Here is a 22,359-nt window from a genome sequence, read left to right on the forward strand (position 1 = left end):
ATTAGTATATTCTTCAGCAAGTGTTGAATACCTACTATGCATCAGATGCTAGGTCAGACTTTGGGGAGTTCCGAAATGGCCCTTGTCTTCGAGGAGCTCTTAGGCCCATTGAGAAAATGGATATGCACATAATAATGGAGGTAGCAATTGTTGTTATAGGGGGTTGGTTGAGAAGTACCAAAAAGGGAAGGATCCAGCAAGCACCTCATCAGAGCTTAGTTCTCAAAGCATACTGAGTTAGGTTGCCATTGTTGGCACGGTCATCTGTACGTGAGCTGACATATTGACATTTATGTGTGTTTGGTCTTCCCAAATGGACTGCAAAGTTCTTGAGAACAGGTGGCCATGTGGAGGGTATGGATCCCAGGGTATCCAGGAGACATACAATAATGACTGAATTAATGAGGGAACTTGTTGCTTGATGACATTAAAAGTTACCCTTAGTTATTAAGGCAGAGATACCAGACCCCATTGGTTAGATCAGAACAACCTGACATAATTCGGTTAATCTGAACTCATGCATGTTAACAAAGCACAGTTGTGAAGCCAGAGGGAAGGCCCTTAAGAAGAGATACTGAGGCCATTTCCAGAGCAGTGTTTCCTGTTTCTTTCAAGAGAGGAGGTTGTCAGCTCATTAACCGCTTATCACGCCATTCCAGTTCTTCAGAGGTTCTAGTAATGCTGCTGCTCTCTTCACAGGGGGTGGAGGAAGAAGTCAGTTGTATCATCTTCAGAATCTCATGTGATTCTTGGTATTTATTTATTATAGTCACTTTTTATTGCTATGGTCAATTATTTGCAAATAATATATGTATCAGTTTAATTATATGATATCCCAAGGAAATAAATACCTGGATTAATATAACAAAATACATTTGAACAGGATGGAAACTGGGCTAAGTTGTATTTGTGGGTGCAAACTAAGCTTCAATTTTTTTTAAAAAAAAAGATTAATTTTTACAAGTCAGCAGTTGTCCTATCTCTAATACTCTCCTGTGGTCTAATTTCTGACAAGTGTGAAGATTAGAGCCAGTAGGGAATATAATTAAGGTACTTGCTGAAAACATTTTATCTTAAAACTGTGAACTATGAAGATTTTAGAGAAGAATTTTCAGTAGATTTAAAAATTAATAGAAAAAAATTTAACTGAGTTTTTATTATTAAATCTCTAGAATATGACTCATACCTCTATAGGTGTCTGTGATGTTTGGCTTCTGAAAACACTGTGTGTTACCAGAGGGGAATCTTGGTCTAGAACCTCCTTGCCTTCAAAGCTGAGAAATGAGTAGTGAAGACCCCCTTTTCTGTTTAGGCTGTGGAAAGTTGTTAGCCTGCTGGTGGGTAAAGTCAGATGAGCATTATTCCTGGGAGAAGGCAGGTTCCTGTAGGAGAAAGATTTCACCAATCAGTTGTTCACTTTCCCCTTTGAATTATGCCTCTTGCAGTTTTCTACCTGGGTTTAAAATGAATCCACCTGGGGCATTACCCTCTGCGTGGCCTTAGAGCCAGTAGGAGGATGAAATTATCCTTCCATAGTTAAGCCTGTGTTATAACATTTCAACTTGCTTCCAAAGGTGGAAACATGGCTTCTGCAACTTGAACAGACTATGCAAGAAACGGTGCGTCATTCTATCACAGAAGCCATAGTGGCCTACGAGGAGAAACCTAGGGAACTGTGGATTTTTGATTTCCCGGCTCAAGTTGCACTAACCAGCTCACAAATATGGTGGACCACAGATGTAGGAATAGCCTTCAGTAGACTGGAAGAAGGCTACGAAACAGCCCTGAAGGATTTCCATAAAAAACAGGTATTATATAGATTTGTGATTTTGAGACATAAAGGAACTTCAAGATGTAAGCTTGCTTCATTCATTCTTTTACTCATTCATTTACCGAGTGTCATCTGTGTGCAAAATACTATGCTGGGAAGATTTTAGCAATCAGTTGTTAAATCATTTTTTACCTTTGTGGTATCCTTCTAAATTTCTATATGGGTTTTTAAAAAGTACATCGTGTCTATTGTCTTCTAAGGCTCTAGGATAGCACTCATACTAGATACTGTACATGCTTATTTTCTTCTGTGTAAGACTCTCCAACTAGGCAGATCATGTATTTATTAGAAAATATGTGCATGATTTGCATTATTCAAAATGGTGGAGGTTGGCTCAGCAAGAGCAAATATTTTCATGGGCTTTGGTTTTCTGTTAATTATAAATTACAGATGAGAACTTTGAAAAATAATCTATTTTGAATTCTATTTTATTGATCCCAGTTATCCTGTGACCTTTCCTTAAGTCTTTCATCTTAATATGTGCTGTGAGCTATATAACAGTTCAGAGATGTAGTCTTTCTTTGGTCTTATAGAATCAGAGTATATTAGGCTTGAAAAGGAGTTTAAGTATTAGTTTGTCTACTCTTCTGGTTTTCAGTGGATAAAATCTGAATCCATAAATATGAAGTGGCTTTCCCAATGTTGCACAGTTTATAAGTGAACCTGGTAGGATTGTACCCTCTTCCTGGTACTGAGTTAGAATGCTTCCCGATGCTCCTCATCAACTCCTTTTCTGCTTTAGCAGTACTTTTACTTCAATAACTTAAGAATCAAATAGATTTAGATAGTGAGTGATCCTTGTATTTTTAACACATTTGAAGATTCAAGTGTGGATTATTCCTTTTAATTTTACTCTTTCAATCTTGCGTAGCGACCACCCAACTTATTTATATTACTAAAGAAGTTTTTGTACCACTTACTTTTGGAGAAAAAGAAATTCTTGATTTTACACTCTTAGGAAGATAAGGTAATTGTTTCCATTTAATAGGCTTGAAGTTACAGGATTCAATTTAAAGAAGTGGCTGGTTTCTTCCTACGGTGCCATCTTTGCAATTCTAGTAACTACCACTTGGATGCTGAAGCTGAGTAGTTAAATTTTTTTTCATGGACATAAATAACTGAGATAATTAATTAAATGCAATTCTGCTTTGCCTTTCTTATAAAATAGCCTCTGGTTAGTTAATTTATTGATATTTATGCTTTTATTATGACCATTTTCATTATGCATTTAAGTAAGGACATTTAAAAATACTTGGTTAAAATAATATCCTCTTTTAAATTTCAGCTATCCTCAATCACTACTCAAACTTAAATCTTTCTACAAGCATATTCCTACTTATTTTACTCTGTTTTTTTTCTGACTCTTATCTCCAACTTGTCTTTTTTGTTTCTAGACTGTTTTATTGCTTATAAGGTTAAATGATGTTTTATGGCTATTTATTATTTATATCAGCTTTTTTTATTTCTTTGTTATTTTTTGCTGTTAAAGATGATAAAGAAAATACAGTCACAGAAAATGAAAAGAAGGGACATAACATTTAAAGAACACCCATAAATTCATTTTCAGGAGAAAAATTATTAACATTTTGGCATGCAAACATCAAAAGTTTTTTCTCTATTTACTATCTTTATCTGTCTTTATGAATGTATAGACATGCCTGTTTATAGGTATAAACATGTATAAATCTGTAGCTATTTATATATGTGTAATTATTTATGTAGCTATGTATCTGTGTCTATAGATACACATTTTAAAAAATTCTTTTACATTCCATACATTTATTTGATTACTTTATATTTTCGCTCAATATATTATCTACATATTTTCTTGTCGTAAATATACATCAGATCCACACTAAAAGTGACTGAATATTATTTCTTTATATGGATATACCAGAATTTATTTTCTTCCTTCTCCTTTGTTTGGGTTTACTCTGGTTGTCTAACTTCTTATCAGGCACTGCTCTAGGTTCTGTGATTCTAGCAGCGATGTTCCTCCACTCAGGCACTTACATTCTAGTTAATCATTAATAGATCTTGACGTCTCTCCTCAAGAATCTTAGGATCATTTATTCTGTTCTCCACTCCCCATCTTACATGTAGTCATTTAAACCTTATTTTTTTAAATTATCCATTAATTATGGTGGGAGTGGTATTATTATTTCAGATCTTAATTAGATTTACCAACATATTTACCAATGACTTTGCTCATTTTTTTGTTTATTTTTCACCTGATTCCTTATTTGTGAATTAAATTCCCTTCTTTCTATAGAATATATTTTAGGAGTTTGTGCAGTGGTGAATTGTTACAGGAAAATTTCTGGTCCCTTGTCTTTATTTTGACTTCCTTTTTGATAATCTAGCTGGGTATAGAATTCTAAGTTGATAGTTTCTTTTAATACCTGAAAAATATTTTTCCATTTATCTTATGGCTTTTATTATTGTTATTGTAAAATCTTATGTCATTCAAATTATTTTTCCATTATAAGCTATCTGTCTTGTTTTGGGATAATTTTAAGGTTTCTTTCTTTTTGTGGTTCTGATAAAACTTTTTTCCTTGTAGCATATGATTAAGAAGAAAGAGGAATCCAGGGCCAGATTAAGTAGACTCAAATCTCAGCTTCTACTATTCATTAGCTATGTGACTATGGACAAGCTATTTAGCTACTCTATGCCTTAGTTTTATCATCTGCAAAACACGGACAATGACAGTACTTGGATTGTAGGATCATTAGAAGGATTACTTAGTATATGGAAAATACTATTTTTTTTTTTTTTTTTGAGATGGAGTTTCGCTCCTGTCATCCAGTCTGGAGTGCAATGGCACAATCTTGGCTCACTGCAACCTCTACCTTCCAGGTCAAGCAATTCTCCTGCCACAGCCTCCTGAGTAGCTGGGATTACAGGCACCCTCTATTATGCCCAGCTCATTTTTGTGTTTTTAGTAGAGACAGGGTTTCACCATGTTGGCCAGGCTGGTCTCGAACTCCTGACCTCAGATGATCCACCTGCCTCGACCTCCCAAAGTGCTGGGATTATAGACATGAGCCACTGTGCCTGGCCAAGTACTATTTTTAAATAGTGTTTTAGTTCATGTGCTATGTAAGGGCTGGCTATTGTTAATGCTATGACAATAATGATGGTGGTGTCCAGTGTGGTACACAACTTATTTAATACATTTTCCTCAGTAATTTATAAGAAAGATTTTCAAACATTCAGAAAAGCTGAAAGAATTTTGTAACATGTATGCCTACCACTTAGATTCTACAATTAATATCTTGTTTTATTTTCTTTATAATATGTCATTTATCAAACCCTATAACCATCCATCAATTCATTTTGTATCTATGAATCATTTCAAAGGAAGTTGCAGATACCATAATCTTTACCCCTAAACATTCCATTATTTAAAATTTTAAATTTTAATTGAAAGGTAAACACTGTGTATATTTATGTGTACACATGATGCTTTGATATCTGTATGTATCATGGAATGGCTAAATCAGGGTATTTAACATATGCGTTACCTCACTTTTTTTTTGTGGTACGAATGTTTAAAGGTACTTTCTTAGCACTTTTCAAAAATATTTTATTTTGTTACTAACTGAGGTCACCATGATGTACAATAGACCTCTTGAACTTACTCCTCCCAACTGAAATTTTGTGTCCTTTGACTAATAGCTCCCCAAACCTTCTACCCCTCAGCCTCTGGTAACTACTATTTTGCTGTTTATGTAAATTGGACTTTTTCATTTAAAATTTTTTAAAATTTTATTTGCATAAATGTATGAAGTACAAGTGCAATCTTGCTACCTGCATTGAATTCATAATGGTGAATTCAGGGCTTTTTAGGGTATCTTTCATCTGAACAATGTATAGTGTGTCCATTAATTTCTCATCATCCACCCCTTACCACCCCCTAATGATTCCCAGTCTCCATTGTCTATCATTCCACACTCAATATCCATGTGTACACATTATTTAGCTCCCACTTATAAGTGAGAACATGTGACATTAGTCTATGTCTCACTTGTTTCACTGATGATAATGACCTCTAGTTCCCTCCATGTTGCTACAAAAGACATGATTTTATTCTTTTTTATGGTGGAGTAGTAGTCCATTGTATATATATGTCACATTTTCTTTTTCCATTCATCCATCAGTGGCCACTTAGGTTGATTCCGTAAGTTTGCTATTGTGAATAGTGTTGCAATAAACATAGGGGTAGAGATATCTTTTTGATGCAATGACTTATTTTCCTTTCAGTAGATACTTGGTAATGGGATTGCTGGGTCAAATGCTGGTTCTATTATTAGTTCTTTGAGAAATCTCCATACTGTTTTCTGTAGGGATTGTGCTAATTTATATTCTCACGAAGAGTGTATAAGAGTTCTTTTTTTCCTGCATCTTCACCAACATCTGTGTTGTTGTTGGTCTTTTTAATAGCCATTCTGACTGTTATAGTATCTCACTGTGGTTTTAATTTGCATTTCCCCGATGATTAGTGATGTTGAGCATTTTTTCAGTTGTCCTTTGGTTTTTGTATAACTTCTTTTGAAAAATGTTTATTCATGGAGTTTGACATTTTTATATTCCACATACAAGTGAGATCATACAGTATTTGTTTTTCTATGCCTGGCTTATTTCAATTCACATAATGTCCTCCTGATTGTCATAAATGACAGGATTTCCTTTTTCTTTAAAAGACACAATAGTATTTCATTGTGTATATTTGCCATATTTGCTTTATTCATCCATTGATGGAGACCTAGGTTGATTCCATAGCTTAGTGATTCTTCATAATGCTGAATAATGCTGAAGAGATACAGGTGTCTCTTCAACATACTGATTTCAGTTCTCTGGTATATATCTCCATTAGTCAGATTGCTGGATCATATGGTAATTCTATTTTTAATTTTTTGAGGAAACTTTATGCTGTTTTTCATAATGGCTGCCCTAACTTACATTCCCACCAACAGTGTACAAGGATTCCCTTTTTAAACACTTCAATTTACATACCCAATTCATCAGTTTAATTTCAGTTATTATATCTCAATTTCCCAAAGTTTCTTTTTTTTTTGCTTTTTTAAAAATCAATTTTATGGTCACCTGTCTTTTCATTGTGGTTTCTATTCTTTAATCTCATTAATTATTTTAAAGAGATGTTTAATAGTTTTACTTGGATTGTTCTACTAGCTCTAGTTCTGAGGCTGGATCTCCTGTTAAATTTGATTTGTTTTTAATGTTCATTTTTAAAGGTTATCTTTATGTCTGTTTTTTTTTCTGTAGGAATTGTCTTCCCTAAATTGAGCAAATGTCCCTGCAGTGTATCTCCCCTCGCCCCCGCCCCCGCAATTCTTTCAGGTTTCTGTAGATCTTCTAAGTTCTGGATGATGATTGTGATTATGATTGAGACAGTCTTGCTCTTTTTCCTGGGCTGGAGTTCAGTGGAGAAATCATGGCTCACTGCAGCCTCAAACTCCTGGGCTCAAGCAAACCTCCCACCTCATGTTCCTGAGTAGCTAGGACCACAGGTGCATACTACCACACCTAACTAATTTTTGTTTTTTTCTTATGGAGAGGTGGTCTAACTATGTTGACCAGGCTGGTTTTGAACTCCAGGCCTCAAGCAATCCTCCCACTCCAGTCTCTCAAAGTGCTGCGATTACAGGTGTGAGCCACTGCCTCGGCCAGTTGTAGATTAATTTTGCAATTACTCAGTTTAGGATTTTCTGATCACATTAGCAGGGTTAATTTGGATGCTTCAGTATCTCAGCTTTATGTTCAACATCTCAGTCCCAACTTTCTGCCTTGCTTGAGGGAGTATGAGAGGCACAACTGAAATGGGAACATTTCTGTCCCCATGTGGCAATTTAAACCTCAGCTCCAGATGTTTGGCTCTCTGTCCAAATTCTTTGAGCTGCCATGGCATTTGCTTATCGACCTCATCATACCTCTCTGCTTTGAGGCTCATTCTTGTTGTCAGGAAGGGATCAATCTCCTCTCTTTCTTTATCTCTCTCTCTCTCTCTCTCTCACTCTCTCTTCCCCTTCCTCCCTCTTAGTGCCTTTCACTCCCTCTCTCTCACTCTACTGTTGACCTCTCCCCCTTTCTACCTTTCTCATGTTTGGCTGTGTACTTTGTATTTAGATATGTTCTGTTTTATTTCATATTTCTGTGTTAATAAAGAAATTGCCCATGTTCATTTAATCTACTATATTGCAAGACCACCTATTATTATGATGATTATTGTTGGTAATACTGGCTAGTTGGGTTGCTTTTCCATTTTTGGTTATCGTTAATAATACTGCAAGGAACAGCCTTGTATATACATGTTACATGTATTTTTATTTATTCAGGATAAATTTCCAGGTGTAAAATTGCTAGATCAAATTCTTTGCAAGATAGTGCCAAATTTACCTTCCCAATATCAGTGTATAAGAAGTGTCCACTCCTTCCCCTGTCAACAACATTGGGCTGGTTCTTTTTTTTTGTTCTCATTCTTATGAAATTATTCATATCCCAGTAGCTTTGGCTGGTTCAACTAATTAATGGAATTTAGTGTTCTTCTCTTAAAATCTTTTAAAAGTTTTCCACCTTGTTCTAGAGTTACATAGTGCTTCTTTTTTCATGTTGGATGAGAAGTAGAGAAAAGGGATGATTTGTGAAGAAAGCATTTATCCGCATAATTATAAAACACTTCTAGCATGAATTGAAATGTTTGACAGACCAGACAAGCAGATGCCTTTACTAAAGTGTTTCAGTTTTGTGACTGGCACTAACATGTATATTACAGAAGCTAACATTTGAATTCTGCTAAGCTGTGGTTTGGGTCATGAGAAATGTTTGCATCTAAGTTGAAACCTTTTTAGTTTTCTTCCTTTCAAAATGGATGTAACCATCTGCTGGAGTGTGCTTTTAATTAAAATTATTCTTACTAATACTGTAAGCAGTTTTTTAAATGAGCTTTAGTCATTTAAAATAGCTTAATTTTAAAACTGGTATCACAGTTGTGTATAATTGATGATTATAAGTAATTCCTTTCAGTAATTCCTTTCCTTGGTTATCCCAAATTGTAGTGAGATAAACAAACCAAGGTAATAATTTTAAACTCTATTTCCCCCTTGGATCTATGGTGATTGCATATTAGCATTGGGATTAAAGGCAAAAATACTGCATTTTGAATATATATCGCTGCCTTGTCAGAGTCTTTGAAAAAAGTGGCAAGTATGATAAATTTAATTTCCCAGATTTGAAGGTTCCTTGGTGAAAGTGTTTTGTTTTGGAGGCTTCGGATATGGTAAGAAAGTTTCTCCACTCCTCTTTTATTATTGAGCTGTGTGAAAATCATCAAAAGAGAGATAGAAGTGTTTTAAACTTTAAAAAATTAATATCTCTAGTGTGCAGGGACATTACCCAGAGACTTTTGTTAAGAACTCATGATAAATAATATAAAACTTTTCTCATTAACCATCCTCTCCCTCTCAACAAAGACTCAGAAATACCAGTATACGTATAAGAAAGAGACCCTCATTTTGCTGCTGAAAGCCAATTTTTGGCATCACTTTTAGTTGCTAAGAAATTCTTTTAAAAAATTTGGATACAATATTGGTAGCATTCTTATCTTGTTTCAGCCCTATTACCTGAATAGAGAAGCCTGTCAAGCCTGGAGCTACCAAGTGTATATTGGACACAAGTATTTTTTTTTTTTGGCCTTTATATAACAATGTGATCTGATAGCCTTATACTTTATAATCTAGCAGTAACTCACAAGATCATGAGTAGAGCACATACTCTCTACCTCCCCTCTCATCAAAGATTACATTGAATGACAGGTAAGGTATATGAAAAAAAACATAGTGTTCCTAGAAATACAGGAACAGATAATTTGAGGAATGCTAGGAACACATGAAATTGAATTGATAGCTGACTAAGAACAGAGAAAATCAGTCCAAACCTATAAAAAGAGGAAGCTATTGCAATGGTAAGCCAATTTTCACCCAGCAAAATTTCAGATAAATTATGAACTCACCTTAAACAAATATAAAAAATGTGGAGTTTACGGTTAGTGATAAGGATTAAATCTAGAAGAAATGGATAACTGTAGCAGCTTCTCTCCCCTGTATATCCCAAGAGGCTATTAGTGGAGGTGTTTGTCCCCAGTGCAAAGCCCTGAGAAATGCTTTGCAAGCAAAGTGAGCCATTTATAGAGGGCTTCTGTCATGAGTATGTCTTGACTGAAGAGCAGGAGTTGGCCTACTTTTTCTGGGAAGAATCAGGTAGTAATTATTTTGTCTTTGTGGGCCACATAGTCTCTTCTGCATGCACGCATCTCTATTGTGGTGGTTGCAAAGAAGCAATTCATAATTTGTAAGTGAATAGTTGGGTTGTAATAAAATGGTGTTTATAAAAACAGGTGGTGGGCCAAATTTGGTTCATGGCCTATAGTTTACCACCTCTGCTTTAGAGAAAGAAGCAGAACAAATCCTGAAGTAACTGAAGATCCCCACAATGAGAGATGGAGGTAAGAGAAAAAAGGATTTGTCACCCCTATATGCCATTTGATTTCAATATGATCCATTAACATGAGAGTTGTTTCCTTGAACAGACCAATAATACTGACAAATTTTGCAGTTTAGAGAAGGAATCAAAAACATACAATAAAGGGATAGGGAAAAAACATAATCCCTGTAAGAGATTTTAAAATGACTGTGTACGTATGTGATTTTTTTGCTAATAATTAAGTCAAAATCTAAAATAAATGGATGTTTCTCTATGAATACTTTTTCTAGAATTGAATCAAAATAATTTAGAAAACTCAAGTAGACCATTAACGATGGAAATAATTGAAATTGTAATCATGGTAGTCAAAGATGGGCACTCCTTCCTAAATAGGACCCTGTTTCAATGATTTTATCATGGGAAAGGTAAACACCATGTTACATCAACTGTTCTGGAATGTAAACAGAGATGTAAGGATTTTCCACTCCTTCTATAAAGTTCTAATATACTTGATAGAAAAACCACACAAAGATAAAATACAAAAGAAAATTCTTTCAGCAGATCTCATAAGTTAGCATATCTTCTTCTTTGTGTGGATTTTTTACTTAACACTGGGAGACAGTGCTTATGGGTCTTACATTTATATACATCTTATGAACAGAGGTAATGACTGCCCTTTGTTCCAGATATATTTTTATAGTGAATGTTCTTAAAAATAGAGATAGTATCTCTCTCCAGAGCAAAGGGCATGTTGACTTATTTTTTAGTGTAATAAAAATAATATCTCTTCCTAGGGCAAATGTCAGACATGCTGTCTTGTAAAAGATTTGCACTCCCTAAATCCAGAATGTTTCTCTTGTAACACAGCTCATTGCATGTGCTAGCCCTCTTTGAATATCCTTTGAAAGTTTGTACTCAGAGATAGTCAAATGCTAATGTTCTAATATTACTCATGGTATTGCTGTAATAAACTGTCCTTTATCTCTGACCTGGGAGTCTCATGTCTTCTGCCAGCATCCATGACTTGTTAGCCAGCAAGTAGGATAAAATTTCAGACCTCTCACATTTTTCAACGAAAATATTTTTGAGATTCATCTCTGTCGTTGCATGTATTTGCTGTTCATTATTTGTTATTGCTTACTATAATACATTGTATACATGTACCACAATTTTTCTACTCATCTTGTTACTTGACATTTGGGTTTCCAGTTTGAGACTATTATTTCTAAGGCTGCTTTAAACATTACTGGATTAAGTCTTTTTGTGAACATATATTTTCATTTCTCCTGGGTAGAAACCTAAAAGTGAAATTGCTGGATCACAGAGAAAGTGTACATTTAACCATTTAAGAAACAGTCAAACAGTTCTCTATTGTTAATACTCCCATGGACAATGTAACCGAATTTCAGTTGCTTTATATACTCGCTCATATTCGTATTGTCAGTCTTATAATTGCAGCCATTTCAGTGGATATAAAATAGTATATCGTTGTGATTTTAACTGGCATTTTTCTAATGTCTAAAGATGTTGAGCAACTTCTTATGGGGTAATTAGCATTCGTACATCCTCTATTGTGAAGTATCTATTAAAATCTTTTGATCTTTTGCTCCATTTTCAAACAATTGGATGATTTGCCTTATATATTTTTAAGACAGGGTCTCACTCTGTCAACCAGGCTGGAGTGCAGTGGCACAATCTGCAGCCTCAAACTCCTGGGCTCGAGCAATTCTCCTGCCTCAGCCTCTTTTGTAGCAAGGACTAGAGGCAAGCACCACCGTGCTCAGTTAAACATTTTAAAAATTCTTTTTGTAGGTCTTGCTATGTTTCCCAGGTTCTCTTGAGCTCCTGACCTCAAGTGATCCTCCTGACTCGGCCTCCCAAAGTGTTGGGATTAAAGGTGTGAGCCACTGAGCCTGGTCTTTTTTAATTGTTGATTGTAGGATTTCTTTATTTATTTGGGATACAAGTTTTCTGTTCGAAAATGGACTACTCATTTTCTTAATGGCATATTTTATCAGAAATTTATAATTTTGATGCAGTGTAGTGTATCAAATTTTTTTTCATGGCTAGTGCTTTTTGTGTCTTTTTAAAAACGTTTTTCTTTTTGTGTGTGTGTGTGTGTGAGAGATAGATGTTATTGCCTGTCCAAAAGTCATGAAAATATATTTCTGTTTCTCTCAAGGTGCTTCATGGTTCTGGGTTTTTCCCATTAGGTCTGCAATCCATACCTCTTTCCTTTCTCTATTGAATTAATGTGGTACCTTGGTTGAAAGTCAACTGACTATATACGTATGTGGGTCTATTTTCAGATTCTCTTGTTTCATTGATCTATTTTTCTGCCTTCATGCCAAATCCACCTTTCTTAATTACCATAGCTTTGTAGTAATCCTTAAAGTCATTTTATATATACCTTCCAACTTTGTTCATTATTTTCCCCAAGATTGTTTTGACTGTTTGAAGTTCTTTTCTATACAAATTTTACATCACATTGTTTATTTGTACAAACCTGATTAATTTTAGCCTAATTAAATTGCGACTTGGGCAGCCTCTAAATATAAATTTAGGAAGAATGAACATCTCAATAATTGTGGTTCTTATAACCCAAGAACATGGTGTATCTCTTTATATGGGTTTTCTCTAATTTCTCTCAGCAATGTTTTCTGTAGTTTTCAATGTAGAAGCCTTGCACATTTCTCATTAGATTTATTTTTAGATAGTTGATGTGTTTTTTATTCTATTTTATATAATAATTTTTAAATTTCATTTCCCAGTGTTTTTGGCTGGTACATAGAAATTTATTGATTTTTAAATATTCACCTTATATCTTGGGGCTTTGCTAAATTTACTTACTACATTTAGTAGTTTTTAAATAAATATATACTCTACAGGGCTTCCTGTGTACAGAAATACATCATCTGTAAGTAATGACAGTTTTCTTCTCTTCCATTCTTTTTCTTTTTGTTCTTTATTTCCTTTTTTTGAGCTATTGAATTGGCCGGGCCTCCAGCACAGTGTTGAATAGAGGTAGTGAGACATCCTTGTCCATTTACATTCTTTGGTAAGAGTAATGTTTCTCCAGTAAATATAATGTTAGTTGAATGTTTCTTGGAGATGCCCCTTATCAGATAGAGGAAAACCCTTTCCATTACCACATGCAGAGAGTTTGCATCTTAAATCAGCATTGAGCTTTCTCAAATCTCATGAGATGACCATGCCATTCTGTTATTGTGGTGAATTTTCGAAAGTTACGCCAACTTTGCATTCCTGAATAATAAACACTTGGTTATGAATTATCCTTTAAGTGTGTACGTGTGTGTGTGTGTGTGTGTGTGTGTGTGTGTGTATTTTTGGCTGGATTCTATTTGCTATTATTTTGTTAACAAATTCTACATTTATGTTTATCAGGTACATTTGTCTGTAATTTTCTTTTTCTATGATATCTTTGCCAGATTTTGAAATCAGGGTATACTCCTTAGAAGGAGTTGGAAAGTGATCCATTTATATCTATTTTGTGAAAGAGCTTATGTTAGACATCACTGGTGATGCATCTGGGCTTGAAGTTTTCTTTATAGAACTTTTTTATTGTAAATTGATTTCTTTTATACATATGCAGCTGTTTAGTTTTTTGGGCTCTTCCTTTCTTGTGTCAGTTTTGGAAGTTTGTATTTTTCAAGATATTTGCCCATTTTAAGTAATTCAGCATGTGGCAAATTACAAACCTCTGGCCAAATCTGGCGCAGTGTCTATTGTCTGTGGCTATTTTCACATCAGGATGGCAGAGTGGAGTGGCTGTGACAGAGACTGCGTGGCCTACAAATCCAAAAATATTTACTATCTGTTCCTTTACAGAAAAAGGGCCACACTTGGTCTATGCTTTTCAATTTACTGATGTAAGTTGGTCATGCTATTTCAGTATTATCCTCAGAACATCTGGAAGATCTGCCCAGATGTCCTACTTTCATTTCTGGGGTTGGTAATTTATTTTTTTTCTCTTTTTTTTTCTTAGTTGGGTTTTCTAGGTGTTTATCAATTTTATTTCTGTTTTCAAAGAACTAATCTTTGACGTTATTGGTTTTCTCTATAGTTTGTTTTATATTTCACTTATCTCTGCCCTTATTTTGATTATGTCCTTTCTTCTACTTACTTTGGGCTTAATTTGTTCCTCTTTTTCAAGTTTCTTATGGTGGGCATTTATTGACTTTATACCTTTTTCTTTTCTAATATAAGCATTTAAAGGAACTTTTATAACTTGGAAAATATCTACCAGAAACCTGCAGAGAAAATCATACTTAATGGTGAAACATTAGAATCATTTCCATTAGTGTCAAGAATCAGGTAATGATGCTCACTATATCTGACATTCGTTGCTCAATATTGCACTGGTGGTTTTAGCAGTAGGATTAAAGGAGAAGTAGGAAGTGAGCATTGAAAAGAGGACAACAAACTGAGATTCAACAACCCATGTTCTGATAGTTTTAAGAGCATGGGACTTGGTCTCTTTGTCATTTCCTTTGCTCTGGCTGGTGGAAATGAAAATTCATTGTTTCTGATATTGCTGAAGGTGAAACTGGTGGGTTTCAAGATTAGAGGTCCTCGTTGCTGTTATGAAACAAGAAGAACTTCAGTATTATCTCCTGTTAGAAAGGGATCCAGGATCCTGGTAGCTGATCTCCAAGGTGCTATAGCAGTTATATTGTAATGTTCACTTTGATCTGCTAAGCTGAGGACTTCTAGCTCCAGACTACTTTTCTATTTTTAAGAGAGTGTGTCTTGCTCTATTGTCCAGGCTAGAGTGCAGTAACGTGATCATAGCTCAGTGCAGCCTCAAACTTACGGGCTCAAACAGTCCTCCTGCCTCAGCCTCCCAAGTAGGTAAGACTACAGAGGCTTAACACCGTGTCTGGCTAAGTTTTACATTTTTTTGTAGAGATGGGGTCTTGCTGTGTTGCCTAGGCTGGTCTCAAACTCCTGGCCCTAAGCCATTCTCGCTCCTTGGCCTCCAGAAGCACTGGGGTTACAAGCATGAGCCACCAAATCTGACCTCCAGATCTCAACTTTTCTGCAGAGTGGGCTCTTCCAGCTTCTTTGCCACCATGGCTTGGGTGTCCCCATATTGGGAGATATGCCATGGCTGATGCTGGTAAAACTGCAGTGCTTCTGCTGCAAGGAAGATTTTTTTTCTTTGTTTCCTTATTTAAACCTATAGTATTTAGGGACACACTCTTTAAATTCACAGTATGGCCTCTTTCTACCATGCTGCCATGGGAGCCAGGACAGGAAAAAATGGGGGACCAGCCACCACTATGTATCAGGAACCACTGCTTCTCTCTGACCTTAAGTCTGTTACTTTCTAGGTCTGACATTGTCCTACATGGTGAACCCACTGTCATCCTACCAAGCTAGCTGGCCCTCTTTGGGAACACTGTAGTCCTTTAGATATGTGTATCCTATAAACTCCAATGATGGTCAAGATTGTGTCTTTTCCTTTTTCTTTTTTTCATGGTGTGTGACATAGAAGGTGTAAGATCTTGTCTTTTTGTTAGGAAGCATTTCTATGTTTATATAAATAAGAGAATTCATAAGTGGGGTATACTGAGTTATCTCTCTCTACTTACCACAATCATTGGAGGCCAGCTCTTGCCTGGTCTGATACCCTGTTATCCACATAAGAAGGTTTTGTATTTGTAAAATATACAGTGAGATCTTAGAATTGTGTACTAGACCCTGGCTCCGCCATTTATAACTGTGTGATCTCAGGCAGGTAATCTTATATGCTCATATGTAAAACTGGAATACTAATCGTGCCTACTTCATGGAGTTGTGATGATTAAATTAGAAAACACATACACATTACACATGTACCCATACAATGCCTGTCAGTCAGTGCTTTTATTATCTGCCGACATCATCAAAGAGGAACTAGAGCAATGGCCATCGGGCTGATGTCCCTCCCCCCACAGCATCCTCCAGCTAGGAGGGAAGGGTGATCTCCACTTCCCAGAGCATTTCTCCATCTCTGCTCTGGGTCGCTTCTGCTCTGACCTCTCTCAAGGCTGCCCTGACTTTCTTTCCTCCTGTTTCTTCAGTTTCTCACTCTTGCTCATTCCCATCAGTAATTAAACATGCCCAACTCCCTCATTACTCAAAACAAAATAATAACCAAAAATTGTCCACTCATGCCACATCTTTTGTTTCCTGCCTTATCTTTGTAACCTTTATTATAATCAAGCTTGCTGACCTATACTTGCTCTTTCCTTTTTCTCATCACTGCAACCTATTTCTACCACTTGATTGAGTCTATTTCTATTTTCTTTAGCTTAGAAAATACTTCCTACTACTTCACATACTCTGTTCCTTTATATTCATGTTTTTTTTGAATTCTAGTTTTCTACCTAGAGAACTTGGGCTGCTGTTTACTTCACCTGGCTGGTCTTCCTCCTGCTCCTTAAATATTCCTGTTCCTTATGGCTCTATTCTGTTTTGTTTTGTGTGTGTGTGTGTGTGTGTGTGTGTGTGTTTGTTTTGTTTTGTTCTTCACAGAGTTTCACCCTGTCGCCCAGGCTGGAATGCAGTGGCACTATCTCGGCTCACTGCAACCTCTGCCTCCCGGGTTCAAGCAATTCTTCTGCCTCAGCCTCCCAAGTACCTGGAGTTACAGGCGTGATCACGCCCAGCTAATTTTTGTATTTTTAGTACAGACGAGGCTTCACCATCTTGGCCAGACTGGTCTTGAACTCCTGATCTCAGGTGATCCACCCACCCTGGCCTCCCAAAGTTCTGGGATTACAGATGTGAGCCACTGCGCCTGGTCTGTTTTTGTGTTTTGTTTTGTTTGAAACAGGGTCTCACTCTGTCACCCAGGCTGGAGTGTGGTGGTGTGATCTTGGCTCACTGCAACTTCTGCCTCCCAGCTTCAAACAATTCCCATGCCTCAGCCTCCCAAGTAACTGGGGTTAGAAGTGTGCACCACCATGCCTGGCTAATGTTTTCGTAGTTTTAGTAGATACAGGGTTTCGCCATGTTGACCAGGCCTGTAACTCCTAGCCTCAAGTGATCCATGTGGCTCGGCCTCCCACGATCTTTCTTTTTCCTTCCCTTTTCTTTTCCTCTTTTCTTTTTCCACACATCCCTGAGTAATTTCATCCACTTTTATGGCTGCTCAGTTTCCTTTGCTCCAGCCTACATCTCTCTCCTGAAGCACAGCCAGAAGCAGATAGGGATTTTCCACTGAAGTCTCACACACACACCCAATCTAAAAGATCCAATGCACATTCGCTCTTCTCAAACTTGGCTCCCAACGTGCCCAACTGCAGAAAAAAAAAAAAGAACAAAAAACCAACATTCTTCACTAATTGCTCACACTAGAAGCCCGCTTGACTCTTCTTTTCCTCAATAGCCAATCAACCACCAATTCTCTCACTGTTCTGAAGATCCCTATTCTCACTGCCTTCTCCAACTGCTTTGATAATGTCCTAGACCAAGCCACTCTCTTTCATCTAAATGACTGTAGCATCCTCCTCACAGGTCTTTTCTTCCAGTCTTACCTTCCTCCAATTCATTCTTTACAGTATAGCCAGAGAAATAATTTAATAACACAAATCTCATTATCACCCCACTTTCTAGACCTTTCAGCACCATCTCATTGTCCTAACTGAGCTGGGCAAGCCCTGCATGCTTGGGCACTTGCCTTCCTCTGCAGCATCCTTGCACACCCCTCCTTCCTATGCCGCCCACTCCTGCCATGGGTGACCTCTTTCAGTTTTTCCACAGAGCCACCTAATCCATTCAGGGCCTTTACACAGGCTGCTTCCTGTGGCATAACGACTGCCTCCCTGCTGGCCAACCCCTAATTCTTGTCAACCTAAATCCTGCTCATTCTTTAGGTCTTAGTATACATTCCTCTAAAGTGCCTTTCTAATCCCTATATCAGGCAAGGCCTTATTTCTGTGTGCTGTCAGAGTACTTTCTACTTGCCCTAGCAAAACAATTTTAATTATTTATCTGCATTCCTTGTTGTCCTGTAAGGTCTGGAAACAAGAACCACATTTGTCATCTTGTATGAATGAGTGAATGAGAGAACAAAAAACTATTGTTTTGGTGTGTATTGTTGCTGTCGTTCGTTTGTTCATTTCTTCCTTCATCAGTTCCTACAGCGAGTGTTGATTTGGACACATGCTTTATGCTGGCCGCTATGCTAAGCATGAGAACATAGCACAGAATAAGACAGATGTGGGCCTTGCTCCTTTAGAGTTTAGGGTGGAGGAGACAAAGAAATACATGATTGATAGGATACTCATAAGTTCCATAAAGGTAATAAAATAGAAACATTTAGAATAAATAGATAGGGGGTAATAGTAAATAGAATGGCCAGGGAAGGCCAGTTTGAGGAGGTAAATTTGAACTACAGCTTTGAATAATGAGAGGAAGCCAGTCATACAAGGATTAGAGGGAAGATGACTCCGGGAACATGAAGTGGTTGCTGTGGCCTTAAAGCAGCTGTGATAGGAGAACAGAGAGAAGGCCAGCATGGTTAGTGAAGTGAGATAGGAAAGGAGTGGTGTGAGGTCATGGAAGACTTTGTGCTCCAGGAACAAAAGTTTGGATTTTACTCTAAGTTGGGCTTATTTCTAGTTCAAGATACATGCTGTACTTGCACTCTAATGAAGCCAAGATGTCCCAGGAAAATAGCCACTTGAGTTTCAAAGGGGCGTAGGTAGACTTGAGCCAAGACACCCTTGATCCAGTAGAAAATCGTGTAACACTGTTGCGATCAGTGGCAAGAATACGTACTGATTTCATGATAGGATATATTTTCTTAAAGCTGCTAAGGAGTGTTTTCTATGTCACAGACCATAAACTTATATACAAGTACAGTACTGACCATAATGATTGCTACCTCTTGCCACTGCCCAAATAATAGACATTTTATAACTACATTATATAACTGTGGGTACAGAATTTTATTACTTACAAAAGAGTGTCATCAGAGAAGGTTTAATCTTGATACACAGTATAAGATCCCCAGCATATGATGCTGTGCAGATTATGTTGACAAGCTGTGTTTTTAATCATCTTCCATTTGACTGCACTTCTGTGAAAAATGAATCAATAATGCAGAAATCACAGGTTGTTGGGAGGCTCAGGCAAGACAATGCATGTGAATGCACTTACAATTACAAATGTTCTTATAAGGCATATGATATTATTACTGTTGTTACAATCAACTTTATTTTAAACCAAATACTGGTAGTGGTGTAAGATTGGATACTGCAAAGACTGGATATCTTGACCCAGATGAGAAAATATCCAAGGCCTAAATATCTCTTTTCTCACTAAAGTGTATATTAATTTTCCCTAGAAACTTGCGTAGGTATGGGTTGTTATTGTACATTAATTCATCTGTTCAGCAGACACCCATTGAGCACCCACACTCTGACAGTTCTTCAGTGGCTCTGGGAAAAGGCACCGAATAGGATGGATGCTGTCATTGCCTTTGTGGAACATAAAATCTAGGGGATGATGAGCAGTGAACATATTAGACATAAAACAATAATCACATCTGCTTTTTAAACATTTAACTACTTTTTAAAGATGCAATGTATTAAAAGTACAGATGTATCTCATTTTACTGTGATTCACTTTACTGTGCTTTGCAGATACTGCCTTTTTTTTTTTTTTCAACAAATTAAAGATTTGTGGCAACCCTATCTATGCTGGGCATTGACATCATCATTCAAACAACATGAGCTTGCTTTGTGTCTTTATGTCACATTTTCGTAATTCTTGGAATATTAAATTTTTTTGTTATTGTATCTATCATAGTGATCTGTGATCAGTAATCTTTTTTTATTTTTTGAGACAGAATCTCACTCTGTCACCCAGGCTGGAGTGCAGTGGTGTGATCTCAGCTCACTGCAGCCTATCCGTCTCAGATTCAAGCGATTCTCCTGCCTCAGCCTCCTGTGTAGCTGGGATTACAGGTACACATCACTATGCCTGGCTGATATTTTTTGTATTTTTAGTAGAGAAGGGGTTTCACCCCATTGGTCAGACTGGTCTTTAACTCCTGACCTCAAGTGATCCACCTGCCTGGGCCTCCCAAAGTGCTGGGATTACAGGCATGAGCCATCACGGCCGGCCTGTGATCAGTGATCTTTGATATCACTCTTGTAGTAGGTTAAGGCACATCATTGCCAACAAGATCTTTTGACTTTTTTTTTTTTTTTTTTTTTGAGACGGAGTCTCGCTCTGTCGCCCAGGCTGGAGTGCAGTGGCGCGATCTCGGCTCACTGCAAGCTCCGCCTCCTGGGTTCACGCCATTCTCCTGCCTCAGCCTCCCGAGTAGCTGGGACTACAGGCGCCCGCCACCACGCCCGGCTAATTTTTAGTATTTTTAGTAGAGACGGGGTTTCACCGTGTTAGCCAGGATGGTCTCGATCTCCTGACCTCGTGATCCACCCACCTCGGCCTCCCAAAGTGCTGGGATTACAGGCGTGAGCCACCGCGCCCGGCCCCGACTTTTTTATTATAGCCAGTGTAATGGGTGTGAGGTGGTAGTTCATTGTGGTTTTGATTTCTCTAATGATTAGTGATTTTGAGCATCTTTTCATATACTAGTTAGACATTTGTATGTTTTCTTTGGGAAAATGTCTACTCTGGTCCTTTGCCCATTGCTTATCAGCCTATTTGTTGCCATTGAGTTGTATGAGTTCCTTATGTATTTTAGATATTAATTCCTTATCAGATATATTGTTTGTAAATATTTTCTTCCATTCCATAGGCTACCTTTTTATTTTGTTGATTTTTTTCTGTTGATGTGCAGAAACTTTTTAGTTTGATATAGTTCACTTGTTTATTTTTTATTTTGTTGTCTATGCGTTTGGTGTCAAGTCCAAAAAATCACTGTCAAGACCAAAGTCATGAAGCTTTTCCCACTTTTTTTTTAAGGAATTTTACAGTTTCAGGTCTTATCTTTAAGTCTTTGATTCATTTTGAGTTGTTTTTTTTGTGTGTAGTGTAAGGGTCCAATTTCGTTCTTTTGCATGTGATGTCCAGTTTTTTCCAACACCATTAATGTACGAGTCTTCTATCCTTTCTTCACTGTTTTTGATGCCTATGCTGAAAATCAGTTGAAAAATTTATTTTTTAACTCTCTATTCTGTTCCACTGGTCTATGTGCCTTTTTGTATGCCAGTACCACACTGTTTTGATTACTATAGCTTTGTAATATAATTTGAAATCAAGAGATGTGATGCCTCCAGCTTTGTTTTTCTTGCTTAAGATTGCTTTGGCTATTCAGGGTCCTTGGTGATTCCATACAAATTTTAAGATGGTTTTTTCTACGTCTGCCAAAAAAAAAATGGCATCAAAATCTTGATGCAGTTGCATTAAGTCTGCAGAGAACTCTGGGCAGTACAGAGATTTTAACAAATATAAATTCTTCTAATCCAAGGGCATGGGATCATTCCATTTATTTGTGTCTTTGATTTTTTTCCTTGGAGTTTTGTAGTTTTCAGTGTATGGATCTTTGACCTCCTTGGTGGTTGGTAGGAAGTAGTATAGCCATTATGGAAAACATTATGAACATTCCTCAAAATATTAAAAATAGAACTACCAAATGATCCAACAATCTCACTTCTGGGTATATAGGTAAAGGAAATAAAATCACTGTCTTGACAAGATATGTGCATTCCTGTGTTCATTGCAGCTTTATTCATAATAGCCAAGGTGTAGAAAAAACCCAAGTATTCATTAATAGATGGATAAAGAAAATGTGTAGACACTCATGCCCATGCACACACACACACACAGAGGAATATGATTTAGCCTTTACAAAGAAGGAATCCTACCATTTGTGACAACCTGGATGAATCTGAAGGGCATTATTCTATGTGAAATAAGCTAAACACAGAAAGACAAATACTGCATAATCTCACTTATAAGTGGATTAAAAAAAAAAAGTCTAACACATAGTAACGGTACAATGGTGGTTACCAGAGGATAGGGATGGGGGAAAACGGAAGATA

General features: G+C 36.8%; 1 protein-coding gene across 1 annotated transcript in view; it reads left to right on the forward strand.

The window, feature by feature from the left end:
* The window catches only part of DNAH11 (dynein axonemal heavy chain 11), a 359,011-nt gene that overhangs the window by 114,246 nt on the left and 222,406 nt on the right, over nucleotides 1-22,359 (forward strand). The window contains exon 30 of the mRNA XM_055347302.2: nucleotides 1,575-1,808. Within this exon, the coding sequence (XP_055203277.1) occupies nucleotides 1,575-1,808 (234 nt within the window). The remainder of the gene's footprint in view (nucleotides 1-1,574; nucleotides 1,809-22,359) is intronic.

This window comes from Gorilla gorilla, chromosome 6, assembly GCF_029281585.2.
Source record: "Gorilla gorilla gorilla isolate KB3781 chromosome 6, NHGRI_mGorGor1-v2.1_pri, whole genome shotgun sequence".
Lineage (NCBI taxonomy): Eukaryota > Metazoa > Chordata > Mammalia > Primates > Hominidae > Gorilla > Gorilla gorilla.